Here is a 22,100-nt window from a genome sequence, read left to right on the forward strand (position 1 = left end):
GCTACGAACATCTCACGAATGTTAGGTACAGGCTGCGGTCCACTTGACGTTACAAATATTTCGAAGCATTCCTCTTCTCTTTTCTTTCAATGAACGAAGGAGAAGAAAAACGCTCAACAAAGCATTTATAGCGTCAAGTGGATCGCAGCCACAATCTAATTACAGACGTCCTATTATCGCTACAAAAAAAAACAGATTCGAAAAACATTAGAGAAAGATGTAACTTGGACATGAAGGGAAACGGAGCTCATTTACAAATAAACTGATTTATTACAAAATTGTACATGGATACAAGGTGGCGTGTTTCTTTCTTATAAAATAAAAAGAATTGATCGTCCCGTCCGTTGCACAACATTCCGGCCAAAATTCGAAAAGAATGCTTTCGGCCAACCGAGAACCGACGAGATTATCGCCGACGCAAGCGCGATATAATGATAATATTAATAATATCCCCTACGAATATACACAATGTATAATATTCCTAATTTTACACAATGATTGGAATTATTTTATACATACATATATATACAAATGCGCGTATATATGTGTGTGTATATATATATATACATATATATATATATATATATATATATATATATATATATATATATATATATAGATTCCTTTTTGATCAAAAAGTCCATTCGTATTTTATCAACCATCTATCGCTTTTTTATTTTACATTTATAATTATTTTATTATTAATTTTACTCGTAAGAGCTGTAGGAAAGACGAATGAATTTCGTGATCAATATAATATATTAATAATAATATATTAATTTTATAGCAGTCATCACTCATGTTGTAACTTGAGTTTTGCGATTAATATTTGCACAAATGAAAAATTAACCGATTAATCTCTATGCACACACGCACGTTCAGAGATATTCATGTATTTATATATCTATACATGTTGTGTAAAAAACGATTACCCGCTAAATACATTGGTCAGTCTCATAATCGTTATTTTTAATGTTTACGCGAAATTTTATCCTTAATCTTTGCTTAAATTCTTCACAAAAGCTTCAGGATTTTCGAAATTTGTAGAAATTTTGAAAGCTGAGATATATTTATTCTAAATGGAAAATATGTCGATATATTTTCTTATAATATACATAAAAATATATTACAAAATTGTCCAAATAAAATTCCTGCATTCTTTTACTCCTATTTTATTTCCCTGAATTTTTCAAAATATTATAACACTTCGAGAATTTTGATATAATCTAATTCAATTAACTAACTCATTGACAACAAATTTACATATTAAAATTGAATTTACATTTGTACATGCAAGTAATTCAGTTAACGTTTATTAAAAATTAACATTTAAATATTGCAGAGCAGAGGATTTCAAGAAATAAATTTATTTATAAATTTATTATAGATTTTTAAAATATATAAAAAATATATCTAAAATAAATTTATCAAAATTTAAAACAGCCTGTATATGTAATTCCTAACAAGATAATTTAAACGTTTTTCAATGTCTTTAAAGTTTCTTATATGAAACGCTTGATTTTTGTATAATTCAACTCTTTATGGCTACGTTCGGGGAGCGCGCTATTAGCAGCCTATATATATACAGATCCATTATTTTTATATTTAGTCATAAATTTTATAGTATAAAAGTAAAAAAGGAATCCCGAAACTTTTGCAAAAACGCGAGAGATGTAAATTATGCTGCACGTATTTTCCGATAGATTATTGCTCGCTTAGATTTTCTGTCCTTAGATCGAATAATAACACGCGAGAACACGCGTTTTAATTTACTTACAGCGAACATTATATTATTATATATGTAAAATACGTATATTTTACAAATAACTATGTAGAAAATGCATATATCAAAATTTTCGTGAATATAATCTGGTTGTTTCCCTATTATTACGATAATCAAATTTATTATTTAATATATCTAGTTTACATATCATAATATAAATTATTTATTATTTTATCCCTCCAGATTGATCTAAAAATTCTCTGATTAAAAATAAAACAAATAAAAGAGATACGCGTAACTTTTTGATCAACCTGATACAACTAGACTTGAAAAATTTTTCACGCGATAATAAACGCCACTGTTGCGTGTGTTCTTGCGAATTAATTATCAATTACGTAAAAATAAAAAAAATATGCTTGCTATCTTGAGATCCCAATAATTGATGAGCGATAATAATTTGTGCAAATTCTTAAATGATGTCTCGGCGATATCAATGTCGACGGATAAACTGATAAGGAGGATTTCTGGATTTCCAAACATTATAATTAATAAAATTTAAGAGAAACAATTTTTCAGATACATAAATGACATTTTTACAATAAATTCCAAGTATAACTTTTAATTGTATCTGCTTTTTAAAAGACTTTTTAAGATTGTAAACGTTTTTTACTGTAAAAACTGCTAATTACACAATTATACAATTTAAGAATTGCAGAATTTTTTTTACAATTTGCGACTTCAAATTTTCAGTATATTAAAAGTTTCTTTATTTAAATAGCTTCGTTGGTTTTTCGCTCCTTTTACAGTTTGTCTCCGCGATATATTACATATATAAAATTTTACAGTTTTATTGTTTTTTTTATACCATGTGTTCATATATTTTGTATTTTTCCATGTATCATATCTTATCTACTCCATTGTAAATTTTTGTATCATATACTTGTGTATATTTATACAGTATCATATATCTTTATATATATATATATATATATATATATATATATATATCCTCTGATAAATAAAATTTGAATTTACATTTTAATCGTTTTTCCTCCATTTCATTAAAACTCGAATATTTTCCTAAATATATTCGAATACTTTTCTGTTATATTGATACGCCATTTATCACACCACATTTGAATGTGAAAACATTTTGCGATTTCTTTTAAATTTAGTATGGTTGATAAAATCTGTTTAAATGAATATTAATATATTAACTAACAATTGATATCAATTAATTAATATAGATACCATTAACATACTAATATATAATGTTTAAAAATATTAATTAATTAATACCAATTTAATAGCCAATATTAGTAATTAATACTAATTCGTCACTTTTAAGGATATGAGAAATAAATAACTTGCACGATATATTGCCAGCCATTGCAATTCCCGTTATCTCTTATTGAAAACCGCATTTATTTTCTGGCAGTGTTAAAAAAATCACGAAGTGAAGATCACTGATCCATATAAAAATATATGTGCATACAATGTACGTATAAATTTACATAAAAAAAGGAATATTATGTTTAGTAGTAAAAATAAGTCGACTTATGAAATAAATAAATAAAAAAAACTATTTGTTTTGTAATCTAGACGGAATCATACCGGCTTTCTGAGTTTAACCGAGCTTATTAGCTTCATAAATACATTTAAATGCTAAATTCAATTCAAATATAAATTTATATTTAAATATTTATAACAAATATATATATATTTAATGCTAAATTTAATTTAAATATAAATTTATATTTTTCTTGCTATATGATCCAGCCTCGATTATCGCATATATTAACTACGATAAATCATAGTAAGAGAAGACAATATAATAATTATCAATATTATATCTCAGAATAAAGAGAAATGATAGAGATCATACAAGAAATGTACAAATGTGATCTATCGCGGAAAAAGGTGATTGATTAGCGTTATCCTTTGATAGATCAGACTTTTCGATGTTTGATTATGAAAAAACTGTTATCGCTTCCTGTTACGTTATTATATGATTGTCGGAGCCTTCGCAAGTCCGATGGGCAATAAACGAGCTTTTTTCCCCACGTATTTCTCGGCAATATTTCGCGACTCAACGGTGGACTCATAATCTTTTTAAAAACTTTGATTGTCAAAAATTTTGAATAATTGTGCATAATCGCCGGTCATGATTTTAACCCTTAAATGCAACCCGGGGTCCAGCGGACCCCAGACCCTTTACAATGATATATTTTCAAATGTTCCCCCCAAAAATGGAGCTCATGCTCCCATTGATGAAAGTTGAGTGATTGACCTACCCGGTTGTACACTTAGCAGTACTCAGTTTACTTAATTTTTTTATACTATGTTGAAATTGAAATTTTAACAATATAAGCATTTTATTCTCTTTTCTAAGCCTTGAACATTGAAAATAATTTTCATAACTAAATATCAAAAAATCAATGAGTAAGGAGACATTTTTCATGCTGGGGTCTTTTAGACCCCATGTGTCATTTACGAGATTCTTGAGAGGTGTGGCATTTAAGGGTTAAGTTTAACATCAATTTATATCTTTTAATTTTTATAATTTAAATCTCAATATATAATTTTATCTAATTTTATCAAATTTAATTTATCTTAATCTTTTTATTAAATTTCAAAACAAGATTATTTTGAGTCCACTACAATAACCGCCAAATCTCAATAATTTTGATTCTTATACTCGAAAGAATTTTATGAGCAGCTCGATTCTTGTTGAATAATATAGAAAATAATGACTCGCTTAGTGCTGGACGGGTTCGACAATATTATTGCACATACTTTCCCATCATATCAGATCCAACTTTCAAGCCAAGAGTCATTACATTTTCCTTCCTTTTTGAAATATAATGATTTATAAATCCGTGGTTCGTTGCATCTACATAATAAAAATATACAATATAGTTTTTTAGTACTTAAGTATTTTACATCACTGAATATGTGATGTTTCGCATATTTTAAAAAATTAATTATGTAAAATAAAATTTTTACATATGTTAAAAAATTGTTAATTCCACTGATTTTCGGATCAATTTTCGGCTTAATTAATCCCCATAAATTATCGGTTCCACGGATATATAAATCCTGTCTTTAGCAGATCTTATGTCGATCTTTTTTTTTTCGAATCGTACACGATTTTCATCAAATGGTCGGTCCTCCTTTATTTTTTTGCGTGTAATAAAAATGGAAAAAAATTCTGAAAACAACCCCACGATCACAGTTGCGGCTTGTTTTCAGCAGGTACTCGGCTTGTACATCTTTTTAGCCCGTTTTTCCTTCGTGTTTAGCGCTAAAGAAAACAGTCGAAAATGATTAACCAATTTATGTCAAACAACCATTTCCGATTATTTTCCTTTCTCTGTCCAATAAAAATGTATCCCTCGATTTTTATATGAGCTCAAACATTCTTAATTTATAAATTTTACAATTGATTTAGAGTCGGTCCTTCGTTTCCGTTATAGAAAAATCAACTCCAAATTGATCCATTGACAATGCAAAAACAGTGAAAGTCCTATATAAAATGAGATTTGAACAAACTTTGCGCTAAACGTGTAATCGAAGCATGCCCATCTCTTCTTTGTTAACTAGGAACCAACAGTTTTTACTTATTTATTCTTCTCTTTGTCCTTTCTTCTTTCCATAGAAATGTTTCTGTATATAAGTATCATATTCTCTAAAATTATTTATCAAACAAAGATTCGCTGGTCCAGTTTGCCAATCTGATTGCCACTTTCAATTCTTCTATCTAGATCTTTCATTTTTCTATTAATACTGTCTCAATACAGACTAAAAACAGACTTTATCAATCGCTTCGCTATACAATTGTTTGCATTTATTTATTGCTATCGATCTGGGTCGTCGAGATGACCGCTAACAATTAGTTTACGTCATGGAGCATCATGATCTGGAAGGAAATACAAGAAATCTCCGCTTTTTCCCCCGTTTCTTTTTTTTCTTTTTTAAACCCAGATGAGGATCGATTGGCAGCTTGGAACTTTTACGAGGTGTCCCGCAACAACCATCAAATATTCTTTCAAAAAAATCTGTTTTGTTTGTCAATTTAGTTTTCTCTCGACAAAGGCGTTAAAATTCCAATTTTTTACACAATATATCTTCACAATTGAGTCAATTACTAAATCGTTACACATGAAATTTCGTTTTTCTATCAAATTTTAGTTTAAAGAAACAAAAAAAAAGAGGAAAAGTCCAATATTTTTTTCAACTGTTCTCAGAATAATTGCATCTTTATTAAATGCGAGGAATTCAAAAACCTTGAAATCTAAGAATATTAAAAGAATTAAATCTAAGAAAATAAGCTTTAAAAATTTATAAGGGAATGTTCCGTGAAACTTTCTAATGTCGACATTTTAACAACTTAATATTCGATTTTAAATGAGAAAATTTTGTAAATATTAACGTTTCATTGCTTTATCATAAGTTTTTTTATCGTGACATTATCTTTGGTTGTTACAGCACACCCTACGTATGTTTCTCACCTTAAGCGGTGGCACTTGACGTGTTAAAAAAGCGAGTACGTAAACCGCCAGCTCGGATCGCTGTTCGGCATAAGAATTCTGAGCGTCTCTTACTTTACAATATCATCACAGAACTTTGATGTGTGTTTATATTGCTTAATATAAGACTTAAAAATTATCGTCTCGAGAAATGGCGGTTTACGTCCATTCATCGCTGTAATTAATTCTAATTATCCTTAGCACAATAAATTGCATCCAAATGGCATTTAAACCTCCGAAGCGAAGGTTTGAAATTCTTTCAGAACCATTTGGCTGCCCGGGAATAGTATATACTTAATTAACTTCAGCTTATAGTTATACAGGGTGACGCGTTTATACTGCAACAAATTACTGTATCTGGTGTAAGATGTATTAATTTTAGAAAAAAATGTTTTCGGTAAAAAAAATTGTATGGATTTCTAGGGACATGTTTTGAACACAACTTAAAAAAACAGTCTCACTTTCGAGATAAATTTTTCATCATTGCTAAGTATTCCTTTTATGTATTGGAATTGATTAAACATACAAAACATCTCCCTTAAATCCTGAAAATCCTGAAAAAAGTTCTTTTCTAAGGTAACTTTTTTTGTATTATTATTATTTAATTATCCTCATGTATTAACAATGCAAAGTAATATATATAATAAAAAATAATTTAAATATAAGTAAAGTAGGATTTTCAAAGCCTATTATAGAATTAAAATTCGAATATTCTCCATGAGGAAGTCGTCTCGAATGGAGGATTCACACTGCGTCCGATGTTCGACGTACGACGATCCGACATCCAATAGGAAATTTTTGTCTCTAATAATAAATTCTGTTATTGGATGTCGGATCGTCGTACGTCGAACATCGAACGTGATCGGACGCAATGTGAATCCTCCATAAATTGAAATTCAAAGGATATTTCAAGATTTAAAAAAATAAATCGAAGGTAGTAAAGTAAACTGCAAGAATCAGATGTCAAAAATCTACTTCATGTATCATAGAACTAAAAACTTTGAAGTTAAGGCCAAAGTAAAATTCTCCAGATTAAAAGTTTTGTTGAAAACTGTGATTAAAAAAATTATCTAACAGACACCCTGTATACGTGTGTGTGTGTCTTCATAAGTAAAGGAATAAATTAACCCTCTATAAAGGGCCGACATTAATTGGAGACTGACTGAAGTGACTGATTAATAACGTTGTTGACAGATTGTAAGGTTTTGCAACTTGATAACTGATCAAGTTCTATAGCTGTTACAGCTTTCTCTATCATTTTCACATCTGCCTGAACTTGGACATTCTTCGCTATTTTGCTCTCACCCTGATTAGAGGATTCGTCGTAACCGGAATCGGACGAAGAGTCACTATCGGTCTTCGTTTGTTTTGAACTTGTATCTGGACTTGACGATGGCGATTCAACACCATGGACAAGGCTGGTAGACGCAGAACTGTGAGTGGGACTGGCGACTGTTAAAGAAGTAATAAGCTGTCGCCTGGCAATGTTTATGCAAGGTTTCAGGCGAGATGGATACATTATGACCTCACCATTGGCGCCTCTGAAAATGCTGCCACAGCAAATAATTTCTCTGTAAAACAAAAAAAAATATAGAATATATGCAAATGGAAATATAAGAAATATTTGAGATACATATCTACAATATAAGAAATATTCAAAGATGTGAATATATAAACTCGAAACTTATAATATACTAGCTGGTTACTCGGGCTTCGCCCCGGATGACATGTGTATTAAGACACGCAAATAGTCTCTCTCTTTCTCTCTCTCTCTCTCTCTCTCTCTCTCTCTCTCTCTCTCTCTCTCTCTCTCTCTCTCTCTCTCCCCCCCTCTCTCTTTCTCTTTCCCTCTCTTCCTCTCTCCCTCTATCCCTCTACTCCTCTCTCCCTCTCTCTCTCTCTCTCTCTCTCTCCCTCTTTTTTCCCTCCCTGTTTTTATATACAATTCTTTGAGATTCGGTCATTTGGAGCCGGTTTCCAAAAAGATCGGTAACAAAAACTGTACACATCATGACGCTCCCCGTAAAATTCTACCCCTACTTCATATATAATTCTTTGCGATTCGGTCAATTATTTCCCGAAAAATTTCGGATACCGGTTCCCAAGAAGATCGGTAACAAAAAACTATACACTCTATAACACTCCCCGAAAAATTCTACCCCTATTTTATATACTTTTGGTAAAAATTCGGTCGAATAGTTCAAGAGTGTACAAAGGACATACATACATACATACATACATACATACATACATACATACATACATTCATATATATATATATATATATATATATATATATATATATATATATATATAGATAGATAGATAGATAATAAATAGAAATATAATATATGTTAAATCATCTATCAAATGCATATAAAATATATTATTAAGGCTCCTGCTTAAAATTTTTTAAATTCTTCAAAATTTTCAACATTTATTTTTTCTGCCTTTTTCAAATACTTAATCTTTTTACAGAATTAATATTAAATGTTAATTTTTTCTAAAATTCTGAGACAAAATTTTTCTTATTATCATCTTAATAATTTGTAAAAATTATATAATTTTAACATTACCTTTTGTAATAAGATAAATCTAAGAAATTAATATCGTCTTTATTCACATCCTGATCTTGAACGAGATCTAATTGTTTTTCGTTAGCGCCAATGTCATCGTCGTCGTCCGAAATACTGTCCGATCTGCTCGAAGCTTTACTGTCTGCCAATCTATAATCTTCTACAATATCAAAAAATAAAAACTGTTAATACGTTTATTAAATATTAGCAATAATATATTATTGAGAAATCAATTTCTATTTCTATTTATATAATTTCTTTTTAATATATTTTCTAAATGTTGAATCATATATTTTGTGGTCGGAATTATTTGCACATTGAAGACGATTTTCGAGAATTACGCCTACTACCTCTCCGCTCGGCCGGCGAGCCTTACAAGCCTGTCGCTCAAGCATCTGGGACTGTCACATGTTCGCAGGAGTGTACGAGGGTCACTCTTCCTAATTATTAATCTGTTCTCCACTCGGCCGTTGTAGAGCTCGCCGACTGAGCGGAGAGGTAAGAGAAGAGAAGTAGGCGTAGTTCTCGAAAATTGCCTCAAAAGTAATATTATTCCGACCACTGATATATTAGATTAAGAAGCAAAATTTCTATTTAACCAACCGTTCAAATCATCGCTTATCGATGGGCTTTGTTCCCGATCTGCTTCTGTTTTTACATAAACATGTTTCTTCTTAGCAAATTTGTCAGGTTTATCTTTAAGTTTCCTTTTATTTTTTGCCTTAAATTTTGTTAGCGACTTAATTCCAGGACCAGCACGGGCATCCACAACCTGCAAAGATAATTCTTCTTAAGAAAAATTTGCAATCTAAATTTAATGTTAATATAATATAATAATTTAAAATATTAAATCATGGATATCTTCATATTGCAGCAATCATTTGTCAAGCAAAAGATTTGGAATCTTGCACCTTCCACATATAAGGGAGAGGACAAATTTAAAGTAGATAATTATTTGTTTATACTGTGATAAGAACAAGACTCAATAGCAAGAATTAATCTAAAAGTTATTAGATAATGAATTGTGGTACTCTTATAATACTGTATTTGCAACATCAAAATTCAAATGATAAAAATAAGAATATCCATTATCAGATACTGACATGTCTCCAGTTGCGATCGTTTCCCGGAGGCAGCTTCTTAAATCTTTTTACTAGAAGTACACATGCATTACATATCTCTCCGCTACGCCTCTCATCAAGTTGAAAACATAGCATAAAGTCATCCTCATACTTTTTACTATCTGTGAATCTCGAACTGTAAAAGAATTTACAAGGATTTATTATAATAATAAAATACATGTGTAATATTGTAGTATCAATGTATCATGATATTAACTCAAATTAAGGGGTAAATCACCTTGTGAGCCTGAAATGAAGGATCAATTTCTTTATTTTTTTTTTAATGAAAAAATATATCGAAATATGGTTATACATATGTCATGTAGTTGTACATGTCTTAAAGTGTATAAAAAAATTTTTATGAACGGTTTTAAAACAAAATGGCGGCACGCGAGCTTTTGCACAAAAACTACAATTTTCGATCTTACCGTACGTTTAGCTCCCACAATTTTAATCCGATTCATTTAAAATTTGAACTGTAGCTTCAAAATGACATTATCTAGTGAAGTACGTAAGATTTTTTCCAAAATATTGATTTTTGTAAAAATGGCATCAAAATAAAAAAAAAAATTTTTCCCCAAAAAAATCGACAGAAAAACGTTCATAAAATAGATAAATTTTAATTAATCGAAAAAATCCTACGTACTTCACTAGATGATGTCATTTTGAAGCTACAGTTCAAATTTTTAATAAATCGGATTAAAATTGTGGGAGCTAGACGTACGGTAAGGTCGAAAAATGTAGTTTTCGTGCAAAAGCTCGCGTGCCACCATTTTGTTTTAAAACCGTTCATAAAAATTTTTTTATGAACACTTTAAGACATGTACAAGCACATATGTATAACCAAATTTCGATATATTTTTTCATAAAAAATTATATAGAATTTTATTATTAACATAAATTATAATAATAATTTAAAATAAAAAATTAATAACTATAGAGTATATCATTATAATTTATTTTTATTGTACAAATATATATATATTTATACAATACAAAAATACACACACACACATATGTTTAATAATATTTTTACCTGCTAGATTTGGCTTTGCAAATGCAGCAGCCTGTACTAGATCGATACACCTTTGGTTTGTGAAAACTGAACATCCTGCTACGTACGTTTCTGTAATTTAATACATGTATATATATTATAACATGATTTTATATCAGTAGAAACTCGTAATATATATATATGTATGTATATATAATAAAATAATATACATCTTTTATATCATATATAAAAATAATTGCATTTGTTATTTTACAAGTATAATATGCATGTGTATAATAATATATACAGGATGAGTTTTATTTCGTGTGTCAATTATCTCCGCCAAATATCTCAGAAAGTAAAGTAAAGTGCATATTTTGGATCAGATCCTAATTCGGATCACCTTTAAAATGCCTCTCTAGCCGACTGTATATATCATATGTGTATATTTTTTTCGCTATCGTCTATAGCTATATCTCTTATAGAACTCGACAAATATTGATTTTAAATTAGGGTCTTCATGAAATGAATTGTAGGGCTTTAAAAGAGCTACAAAATAAGGGGTTAGTAAATCATGTACGGTCAAAATTCGCCGAGTTATTGCGAAAAAACGAAATTTTTCATTCCCCCTCTCCCCCCTTAAAAACCCATCGGTCCTATTAACCCGACAACTCAGAAATAAGCTCTTCTACATTCCCCCAACAACCCTAAAAAGGTTTCATTGATACCGCTTCACTTCCGAGCAAAAGCCTTTTTTTTTTTGTCTAATTTGACTGGACTATTACGGCGGCAATTGATCGCAACGATATTCAGACTCGATGGCGCATACGGCGACGTGCGAGAAGCGTGGTTACGCTACGCGCGCACCGGGAAGCATCACCAAGCGGTGTGCGCATGCGCATGCGCGCGCCTTCTCCCCCCCTCTCTCGAATCCTACTTTTCATGATATTTCGTCGTCAAACTTCTTCCCGTCCTTCTCCCATCGTAAAATCAACGTCATGCACGAGCCAAACTTCGCTTCCCTTCGCTCCGCGCGAGCGTATCACCGAATTCTCTCTTCTCTTCCCCCTCCGCCCGTATCTCTTCCTCACCTCCTGAATGGTCTCACCAGTAAAGCGGGCTACACACATACACGCACACGCGTGCGCACACGCAAACGCAAACGCGCACGCGCAGATGTATATCAATAGACGGTATAATCCCTCTAATCAGAGTCTGGTTATACGGTAGCAACTTTTTATTGGTTCGTCATTTCTTGGCAAATACTACGTTTACGCGAGTGTTACTTCTGTAGTAACTTACGATATATCACTCGTTTACGCGGAGTAAATTATCGTAAGTTACTACAAAATCCTGTTTACGCGAAGAAAAATCCCGTTTACGCGAAGGAATTATCGTAAGTTACTACAGAAGTAATGCTCGCGTAAACGTAATAAAAGGCAAGAAAAACAGAAAGAGAAAGAGATAGAAAAGGGACAAAGAAAAAGTTAGTATATCCTTCTTTCTCGCAGAATTTTGCCAGAACTGCAAGTTGACCAGACTCTGATTAGAGGGACTCGAAATAGACTACGTTTACATGGCTCGATTTACGTCAAGTTATAACATCGATGTTATAACTACTGACGTTAAATGCCGTGTAAACGCTCTTTTACGACGAACTTACTACATCGATGTAATAACTTTGTCGTAAAAGAGCGTTTACATGGTATTTAACGTCAGTAGTTATAATATCGATGTTATAACTTTAGCGTAAATCGGGCCGTGTAAACGTAGTCATTGTTTCGGTCTCTTATGTATTCCATCGACAGCGGGAGACTTCATTCATGTATCGATACTTGTTAATACTTAATATTGATATCGCATGAAACCTTCGGAGACGTACCTACACACGATGAGACATGTTTCATGAGACGGTATCACAATACCACAGTACTGTAACGATATCGTTTTTCTTGATACATATCTGTGGCTGCGTTCCACTTGACGCTACAAATGCTTCGAAGCATTCCTCTTCTCTTTTCTTTCAATGAAGAAAGAAGGAGAAGAAGAACGCTCCAAAGCATTTGTAGCGTCAAATGGACCGCAGCCTGCAGGCTGCACACATGTGTGTGTATAGCCCGCTCAATCCTCGCACGAGGCAAACTTCACTTCACGCGAGCCACGCGACCGAAGTATGCTCAATTTGACAAAATAAAGTTATCTATTTTGCTAAACTTCACTCGCGCTTCCGCAGCATGAAATTGGACAAGGCTAGTCATATTAGACATCGAACCTTCCAATTTATCTTCCCAGGTTGCAATCACCATTAATCGCTTTGATTTGAGGCGCTATAAGTGGAATTTATTTTGCTTTGTAAAATTAACGAGAAATAAAAAGTTATTAACAATATTATCAACAAAAAACGCTATTTTTTTTTTTTTTTTTTAATATCTCGAAAACTAAGCAAGATAGGGTAACTAATTATACATACCTTTTTTGTAGAGCATAAAATTATCTACAATAATAATTTGAACATTTATCGTCAAGTCAGTCATTTAGCTTGCATGCGTCGCTAAACTCCGAGACTCGGATCCCGAAAACCTTCGATTTCGTCGTTTTTTTATGTTGCGCCAGTGATTTTTTTCCGTCATTTAAAATAGAATTAAAAATCCCCAAAAAATCATCTGAGAAGTTATCCAATATTGCGCACAGGTCGAATAACGCTTAACTTTGCGCGTCAATAAAAAAATCAGCGTTTGTCGTATGGAAAAAATACAAGGGTGCTTTTTTATTGCAAATTTCATCCACAACAAGATGCATATGATAAAATTTATCTCAAATGAATTTTAAGGCCTGAAAACAGCAAAAAATTAAGACTATTCCAAAAAATCAAAATTTTTTGTTAACAGCTACAAACTAAACAAAAAAGTCTAAAAAATCGATTGCACCATAAAAAGTATTTTTTGTAGTTCTCAGATAATGTGTGATTTTTGGGGAATTTTTAATTACATTTTAAATGACGGGAAAAAATCACTGGCGCAACATAAAAAAACGACAAAATCATAGGTTTTCGGGATCCAAATCTCGGAGTTTAACGGCGCGTGCAAGCTAAACGACTGACTTGACGATAAATGTTGTTCAGATCATTATTGTAAATAATTTTACCCTCTATAAAAAAGGTATGTATAGCTAGTTACCCTATCTTACTTAGTTTTCGAGATATTTGAGAAAAAATAAAAAAATCGCGTTTTTTGTTGATAATATTGTTAATAACTTTTTATTTCCCGTTAATTTTGCGAAGCAAAATAAATCCCACTTATAGCACCTCAAATCAAAACAATTCATGGTGATTGCAACCTGAGGATTAATTGGACGATTAACCCCCAAATTAGTCTAATATGACTGGCCTAACAAATCTGGAAGGAGTTTTACCTGTCATATTTCATCGTGAAGCGGGGAACACAGACTTTTGCATAACGCATAATGCATAAGCATAAGAAAATGGATTGGTCTATTTATTCCTTATGCACATGTACATGGACCAATCAATTTTCTTATGCTTATGCATTATGTGTTATGCAAAAGTCTGTGCTCCCTGTCTAAATATCAATTTATCTAATATCATGATCTTAGAAGAAATTTAGTAACTTAAGTAACTCATCATTACACATTTTAGACACGTAAACTTTTCATTTGGAAATCTGTATTTATATTAACGTTTAATATGATTCGGCGACGATCGCTCAGTTCTTTCCAAACTTCTATTTATTTCTAGCATCGTCACTTGAGAGACGTGTCGATAATCGAAGGCTGCGTGACACGCAGAAACATTTTCTTAGTCATTCTTGGCAAATTGTATGAAGTAAGTCATTCAATCTCATTCGTATCATGTGGATATTCGTCGAGCTGTTTTCTGGCTTTCGTGAGATCTTGTTTACCGAATTTCAAAAACAGGTCAGCAACGTCACCAAGCGGCCAGCCAATGGACACGGAGGCTGAGCGGAGGTTGTGGCCAAATCTGAGATCTCGATTGGCTGACAGCGGGCGAGCGAGAAAGACGGTGTTATGCATTCGCAGAACTCGTTCTCCTTCGGAATCGCTCTCGACTACGTGCACTCGTTCACATATGTATCCCTCGCTAACGAAATACTTTCGAGTGACAAGGTTAGTGCATTAAAAGAACACCCCACGAATATACATATATGATGAAACTATTTGTCTCCATAAACAAATTTCTCTTTAAACTGTATATCAATTTCCAAAACATAGTTTTGTTTTGATTTTGTATTAATCCTGGAACCTTAAACATGGGTAAAATTAAAATGACCCACATCAACTTTTCAAACGTTATTACTCTCAAAATATAAGAAATTAATAGTCTTACTGTACAAAAATTCATTTTTAATTTTTTTATATTATAACAAGATTCTCTTTTTTTTTAATTTTTTTAAAATTAAAACTTATAGTTAAAGACTAGGGTCAAAATACTGAAGGTCCAAAAACGTGATTGTTCTATATATATACTAATACATAATATGATTCTTATATAATATAATCTTATATTGATGAGAAAAGTGTTTTTCTTTTTACAAATAAGATATTTTTATGTTACCTATATCTTTTATGGTTCATACTTCCGTAAACGAGTGTCTAGACGCTTTGATCGCCTATCGCTATTGTTTCTTTGTTTACGAGTAGGACTTATGTTTTCTTCCTCGCTAGCTCTGGCGCTATATAGACCGTTTGCGTTTGGGACCACGTTGTTTCAAGTAAAGTATTTCGTATATTAACCACGTAGTACAGAGTCTGATTTATTTCCAATCTTCATATAATCCATCAAATATAATATTAATATAATATAATACAACATGATTCTGTCTTTTCATTTTAAACTAAAATAAAGTTATTCACTATAATAAATAAACCTATAAATCCTATTTATTTCTCGTTCAACAAGACCTACTTTTATTTCGTAAAAAAATACAGTTTTCCAACAAACAGGGATTTGGGGGTCGATTGTGTATCTTGAAACAAGGTGAAAATTACAAAAGTGAGAAAATTTACTAATGTATCTACGATTTCATTTGTCGAAATCTAGTAAAATCTGTTCACTTTTGTAATTTTCACCTCGTTTCAAGATACACAATCAACCCCCTGAGGGTCTATTATGTATCTTGAAACGAGATGAAAATGTGAAAAGTGAACAGTTTTACTAGATTTCGACAATAAAATCGTAGACTCTAGTGAATTTTCTCCTTTTCGCATTTTCATGTTTCAAGATACATAATTGACCCCCAGCTGCTAAATGCTCAAAGAACTAACCTTCTTTTTTAAAATCTCGTTGTCCTCGTTATTTTATTTCTTACTGCTAAAAAGTGATTTTTTAGAGAGAAAAATAAATTTCGAAGAAACATGTATTTCGTTTTTTATTATAACTTCTTTTAGCTTTATTTAATCGCAAAAGTATTAACAGAACTATCTTTCTCAATGTTTTGTAAATAGACTAAAAAAAGAAAGAATTGAATTTCGAACATTTTTCCGGATGGGTAAACATTTAGGGCCACTTCGACCAAACTCAATCGTTGATTAAAGGCTAACATGACAAAATAATTAGTATAACAATTTGTATTTCTGACGATATAATCGTTCTGACCTAATCTTTCGTCACATATCTTCGTGTATTGTAGAAAAGAAAGATATGTAACCAAAGATTGGGTTAAAACAATTAAATCGCCAGAAATACAAATGGTTAGATTAGGTCACACTAATTATTTTGTCATGTTGGCAACCTTTTAATCAACGATTACGTTAATCGGAGTTTGGTCGAAGTGGCCCTTAGTATTAGGGAGCCACCCCCAATTTCCATAATTTTGAAATATGTTGTCAAGATCATCATTTCGAGTAATATTGTGAAAGTTTTAGTTGGGAGTCGTTGCTTATTAAGAAGTTAGGTAATTCTTAAGAAAAACTTTGCAGCTCCTCATATCCAATATTAAAATTATGCTCATTCGACACGTTTTTTGTACAAAACGAAAGAATGTTGTGTGTGTGGAAAAGTGTATGCGTGGATGCAGTAGGTCCCCTCCGCAGAGTGGCGCAGAGGGATGGAACCTACTGCATCTACGCACTTTTCCATCCATACAACAATTAAGTTGGGTTAGGTTAGTTTAGGATTAGGGTTAGGAGGTTAAGTTAGTTTTTTAGAACAACGACCCTCAACGCGCGCGAAAACCTTCACAATGTTACTTAAGCTTAAGGTGATATCTTGACAACATATTTCAAAATTATGGAAATTAGAGGTATGGTTTGAATCCCTAATACCAAATATTTACCTCCGGATGTTTTGAGCAAATAAAAATGTGCTGGGTAAAATTTATCTGTTTAGAGTTTAGTAAGTTTTAGACGTTTAGGGTTCTACACTGAGAAAAAAAGCTGTTTCTTCAATTTAAGTGCCATCACGGGGTGCCAAAAACATAAGTAGTTTATTCAATTGTATTATTATTAGACCCAATATCTGGATTATTAAACCAATAATTAAATTATTGGTTTGAACTATATGAATTATTGGTTTGGATAATAGCACTTAAATTGAAGCAACAGCTTTTTTCTCAGTGTAAGGTTAATTATAACTATTCGTTATTTATCTATCAAATCTTGAAAAATCCCGGCAGTTTACTTCAATTACTATTATTAGCTTTAATTTTGCAAAAATGCAAATTCGTCATTATTGGAAAAAATTGAGAAAAAATATAACGATAATTGCTGTTTATTAAATAAACAGCATTCATTTATAGAAATTTAGTCGATTCAATCTTGTCCCATGGAAATGAAAAAAAGAATCAATACGCATTTTTCGGAGGACGTTGCTTACACCGAATTGTACCCATGTATTTTCGATCATTAAGCGAAGTTAACGCCGATCTCTTGAAGGCCAAGTGGCACCGATGCAATTAATACGATTGCAATGTATCTTACTGTAACTACTGTAAGATAAGACAATCGCGAGTTACTAATTGATAGCTACAGTCAAGCGGTTGTTTAGTCCAATTTCAGATTTGCGATCATGTTTTCCCGATGTTACAATTACATTTATTTAAAATAACATCGTATTCGTATTTTCAAATCTTCAATATGGTTTAATTCAATTCTATTCATCGCATCGATATTCATTACGGCGATTTAAATATCGTGTATGCAGACGATTCCATGAGTATCCTATGAGATTTGCGAATCTCCGAGTTCGAAGCTTTCGTTACACCACAAATTTCATCGAAACGAAATATGGAGTGTAAATGTATATATGTATTTAAAAAAGCGGCGTTATTTTGAGAACGCGCCGCGCCTCGCATACTAACCTGCACGTTGCACTCTGTTTTGTGCTTTGTGCTATTTTCAACCCACCCATGTTTTGTCGACACACCACCGCTGTTTTCTATGTTGCGCTCTTCATCTTCTGTTTTTCTCGCTCATCTTTTTGTTCTTTGCCAATTTATCTTTGTTGATTTCTGTTAAGGGGATCCTAAAGTGAAGGCTGAACTTCCTCGACGTCGGTAATGTCAACATTTTTAATCCTGTTTTCTATGTCATATATTTATATCTGTCCTTGTCTAACGAGAGAATCTGTCCTTGTTTCGATTGCTGCGCCATCTCTCGCTACACGCAATGTCAACCTGAATGTGCTTTTGCACATATAAAAGTTTATTTTAACTAATCTTTTTTTCTAGGCTTTCAATCTTAGATCTAATTGCAAGATATTGTTCTTAAATGTTGTCCCTAGGTCATGCCGGTCTAATTTTGTGGATATTTATTGTGGAATTTTTGTACAAAGCAAATATTGTCGTCACGTATACCAAAAATTAACAAAAATATTAATTTTTTCTCGTTTTTGATATAAATTCGACCACCATGACCTAGATTTTGATGCGTACTTTAATTCTAGACAAGAATTTTGCATTTCTATAAAGCCAATTAAAAGATTAGTGCTAAGAAAAAAAGCCGGTATTACAGACGGCTTTAGGATCCCCTTGTCGACAGGAGTAACACTACCGACCTCTGTCGGGTTGCTTAGCTGCGAGTCCGTATTTTATTTATTATAAATTTTTTAAGAGCCACACAAAATAGAAAATCCGGCTATGTACCAGCTTGCGGTTGATCTTACTGATTAAAACGAGCATAAGTTTAATGAGATTCGTTAATTAATTTGGCTAAAATTTAGGATAACCGTACCTAAGCAGCTTTGCAGCTCTAAGCAAGCCTGAAAAGCTGCTTAGAAAAGGTTTTTCCCAAAATTTAGGATAACCGTTCCTAAGCAGCTTTGCAGCTCTAAGCAAGCCTGAAAAGCTGCTTAGAAAAGGTTTTTCCCAAATTTTAGCCAAATTAATTAACGAATCTCATTAAACTTATGCTCGTTTTAATCAGTAAGATCAGCCGCAAGCCGGTACATAGCCGGATTTTCCATTTTGTGTGACTTAAAAAATTTATAATAAATAAAATACGGACTCGCAGCTAAGCAACCCGACAGAGGTCGGTAGTGTTACTCCTGTCGACCCTTAAAGCCGTGATCAGACTACGGATTGGGATTGAGATTGGATTGAAATTTGACCAATTAGAGCAAAGTTCATTAAACTTGAAGTTAGTTTCCTTTATTCTGATTGAATAAATTTCAATCCAATCTCAATCCCAATCCGTAGTCTGATCACGGCTTCAAGCCCTTGTATTGAAATAAACTTGAAGTTCCGGCTTTCGATTCATAGATTTCCTGAAGCTTTGGTTCGGTTCGCGATGTTTACAAAGAACTAACTCGAAGTACGTGCATATTGAAATGGATCCTCTATACTCGCAAATATTAACAATTACCGAGAAAATTACAATAGTTTGCACAATGCGAACTACCCACGATTTTCTTTTCCTCTCCTGCAGCAAAGTTTGAAAAATAAAAAAAAAGTTAGAAAAAAGAATGCTATATATCATGTCCCGAAAGTCGCATGCATGACGGAAAAAAAAACTTTAGTCTAGTTATCACTTAACTTAATCGAAAAAATTATAAATTGTAACAAAGTTCAATGTACTCCAAATCTGACGTATTCAGATGTTTATTCTAAGAGCCATTTTGTAATAAAAGGTCACGTGTGTGTGTGGTGTGTGATAAAATAAATAAACTAAAATCAATGTTTTTTTAAACAAAATCAATGATACACGTCGTTTATTATTTGGGGTGCATTCCGTTTCATGTATGATGTGTGTGTGTGTGTGTGTTTGTGTGTGTGTGTGTGTGTGTGTGTGTGTGTGTGTGTGTGTGTGTGTGTGTGTGTGTGTGTGTGTGTGTGTGTGTGTGTGTGTGTGTGTGTGTGTTGTGTTGCGCATAATGCATCATTTATTCTTGTTTAACATTCGGTTAGGATAAATGATGCACATGAAACGGAATGCACCCTTGGAATTTTCTATTAAAAAAAAAGACTGACATGTCACGTAACCCTTCTACACCTCGCGGTTATGTTATATTGTTAAATCTTTTGTAAAAAGGGCCGCCAGCGTATTGTTTGTCTGCGCGAGTGTAGGAGAAAAAAATGCTAATGCGCTTTTCCCTCATTGCACACAGTGGATGCAACAAAACGAAAGAGGGTGAAGGGAAAGCGCAAGATGACGTGCAAAAGTGCGGCCGCGACATGGCGCGTGACGGCCGCCATCGTAGCCATCCCCTTCTCTCTTGCAACCACATGATCGGCAACGCGTCGAACTGACCGCGCGAGCTTCACGTCGACATTGCGCTTATCTCGCAAGTCGCAAGTATCGACAATCTAATTCGTCGAACTTCGAACTGAGAATTTCAGGGTTTAGGAGATATAGGACAGAATATGATACGGAAAATTCGTAAATGTAAAAACTATTCCTACACGTATAAAAATAAATAAATAAAACCGTGTAAATGAAATTAGGACGTCCGGTAAGAATATTGAGTAGCTATGACAGTCGTAAATGTCAAGGCTTGACCGTGTACATAAAATAAAAAATAAATGTCAAGAATCGTGCGAATCACGATATGAATGGTTTATTTTGCGTGGCTGCCGAGCATGCTGCGCGCGTAAAGAGCAGATATATGGTTGAACAGGTTAGAGCCAGATTGAGTTAGGTTAGGTTAGGTTATGTTAAGGTTGACAGACGAGACGAAGTCTATTCTTTTTACCTGCACATACTCTGGAAATCGTACTTTTTATTTTATACAATAAAATAAATCTATTACGAAGCTATCCAGCGTCATTTCTCTTTCAAGAGAGGAAAAGTAGATTTAGGAAAGGTACGGTCGAAGAGCGGTTCAAGTGAACAGCTACGAAACTGCCATGACTAGAGCTCAGCCGTATGATAACGGCGGCAGTGACGGCGGCGCGCGCCATGACAGGTGATACCTGCGACGCTTAATGCGCGGCACGGCGTACATACACCATGACGTACGATTATATACCAAGCAACCGTAAAATCGGATATCCACGTGCGAGTCGTACACCAGACATCACGCGACGCAACGAACGTGACAGTATCGTAGAAAAATCGACGCGACAGTCAACGTAAGCGAGAGAAAGCTGCGTTGCAGTGACCGCGAGAGAAAATACGGGAGACAGTTCATCTGCGGCGAACTTCGCATGATATGAGAAACGTAGTGTGCGACGGCCGTCGTAGAGCGTAGAGCCGCGGCGCGGCGATAGCGGCATATGAAGTCGCCGCGATCAGACAAGTAACACGAAGGCGGCCGCAGCGGTGGTCGCCGTCACGAACATATTTGCCAGTCGGCGCAGCGCGTATTGACATATGACACTTCTACGATCGATGACAATTTCACGCAATGCATCACCGCGACCGTATATACTACATATACGCTGCAATTCCATAAACTTTCCCTTAATAAAACGGCGCGATGGTACATAAGCACTTACCTCAAGACGTGAGACAGGTGACGGCGGTCCACGGCGGCCGGACACTTTTGAGACGGTTTCGCTATGCGCACGCTCTTCGCGCTGCACACGTACGTAGTGCTGCCAATGAAGCGCGGGGAAAAAATTGAAAGTTCCTACACACGGGACGCAGCAAATGGGACAAACCACAATGGCCTAGTTTACACCGATCTCTTTTGATACTCGATCGTATCAAATAGTATATTTAAAACTGATCAGCCAATAATCAAAC

The 22,100-nt window shown here is 33.3% G+C and overlaps 1 protein-coding gene and 1 long non-coding RNA gene across 3 annotated transcripts; one reads left to right on the top strand and one right to left on the bottom strand.

The window, feature by feature from the left end:
- Positions 1-250: 250 nt before the first annotated feature.
- Positions 251-21,988, bottom strand: LOC143901209 (SIN3-HDAC complex-associated factor). 2 transcript variants are annotated; one of them, XM_077413297.1, is made up of 6 exons: positions 21,851-21,988; positions 10,986-11,075; positions 9,932-10,085; positions 9,432-9,600; positions 8,829-8,988; positions 251-7,823 (listed from the first exon to the last, which is right to left on the bottom strand). In XM_077413297.1, the coding sequence occupies exons 2-6, from the start codon at positions 11,057-11,059 to the stop codon at positions 7,400-7,402; spliced, it is 981 nt and encodes a 326-aa protein (XP_077269423.1). In that variant the 5' UTR covers positions 11,060-11,075; positions 21,851-21,988; the 3' UTR covers positions 251-7,399. The 2 variants fall into 2 exon arrangements, with proteins under 2 accessions (XP_077269423.1, XP_077269422.1); XM_077413296.1 differs by lacking the exon at positions 21,851-21,988 and adding an exon at positions 21,106-21,810.
- LOC143901212 (uncharacterized) lies at positions 14,442-21,099 on the top strand. Its single transcript, XR_013258017.1, has 4 exons — positions 14,442-14,784; positions 14,877-15,086; positions 18,436-18,472; positions 20,521-21,099. It is a non-coding gene; the product is annotated as an uncharacterized LOC143901212 (long non-coding RNA).
- Positions 21,989-22,100: the final 112 nt, after the last annotated feature.

Source organism: Temnothorax americanus, unplaced genomic scaffold (genome assembly GCF_048541705.1).
Source record: "Temnothorax americanus isolate GAGA-0224 unplaced genomic scaffold, ASM4854170v1 Scaffold32, whole genome shotgun sequence".
Taxonomy (NCBI): Eukaryota; Metazoa; Arthropoda; class Insecta; order Hymenoptera; family Formicidae; genus Temnothorax; species Temnothorax americanus.

Bases quoted from the DNA above. Each gene is read 5' to 3' on its own strand.
- LOC143901209 (XM_077413296.1), bottom strand. The intron at 10,086-10,985 runs GTAAAAATATTA...ATTCTTTTACAG, and splicing joins TGCAAAGCCAAATCTAGCAG to TTCGAGATTCACAGATAGTA. The intron at 8,989-9,431 runs GTTGGTTAAATA...TTGATATTGTAG, and splicing joins GATAAGCGATGATTTGAACG to AAGATTATAGATTGGCAGAC.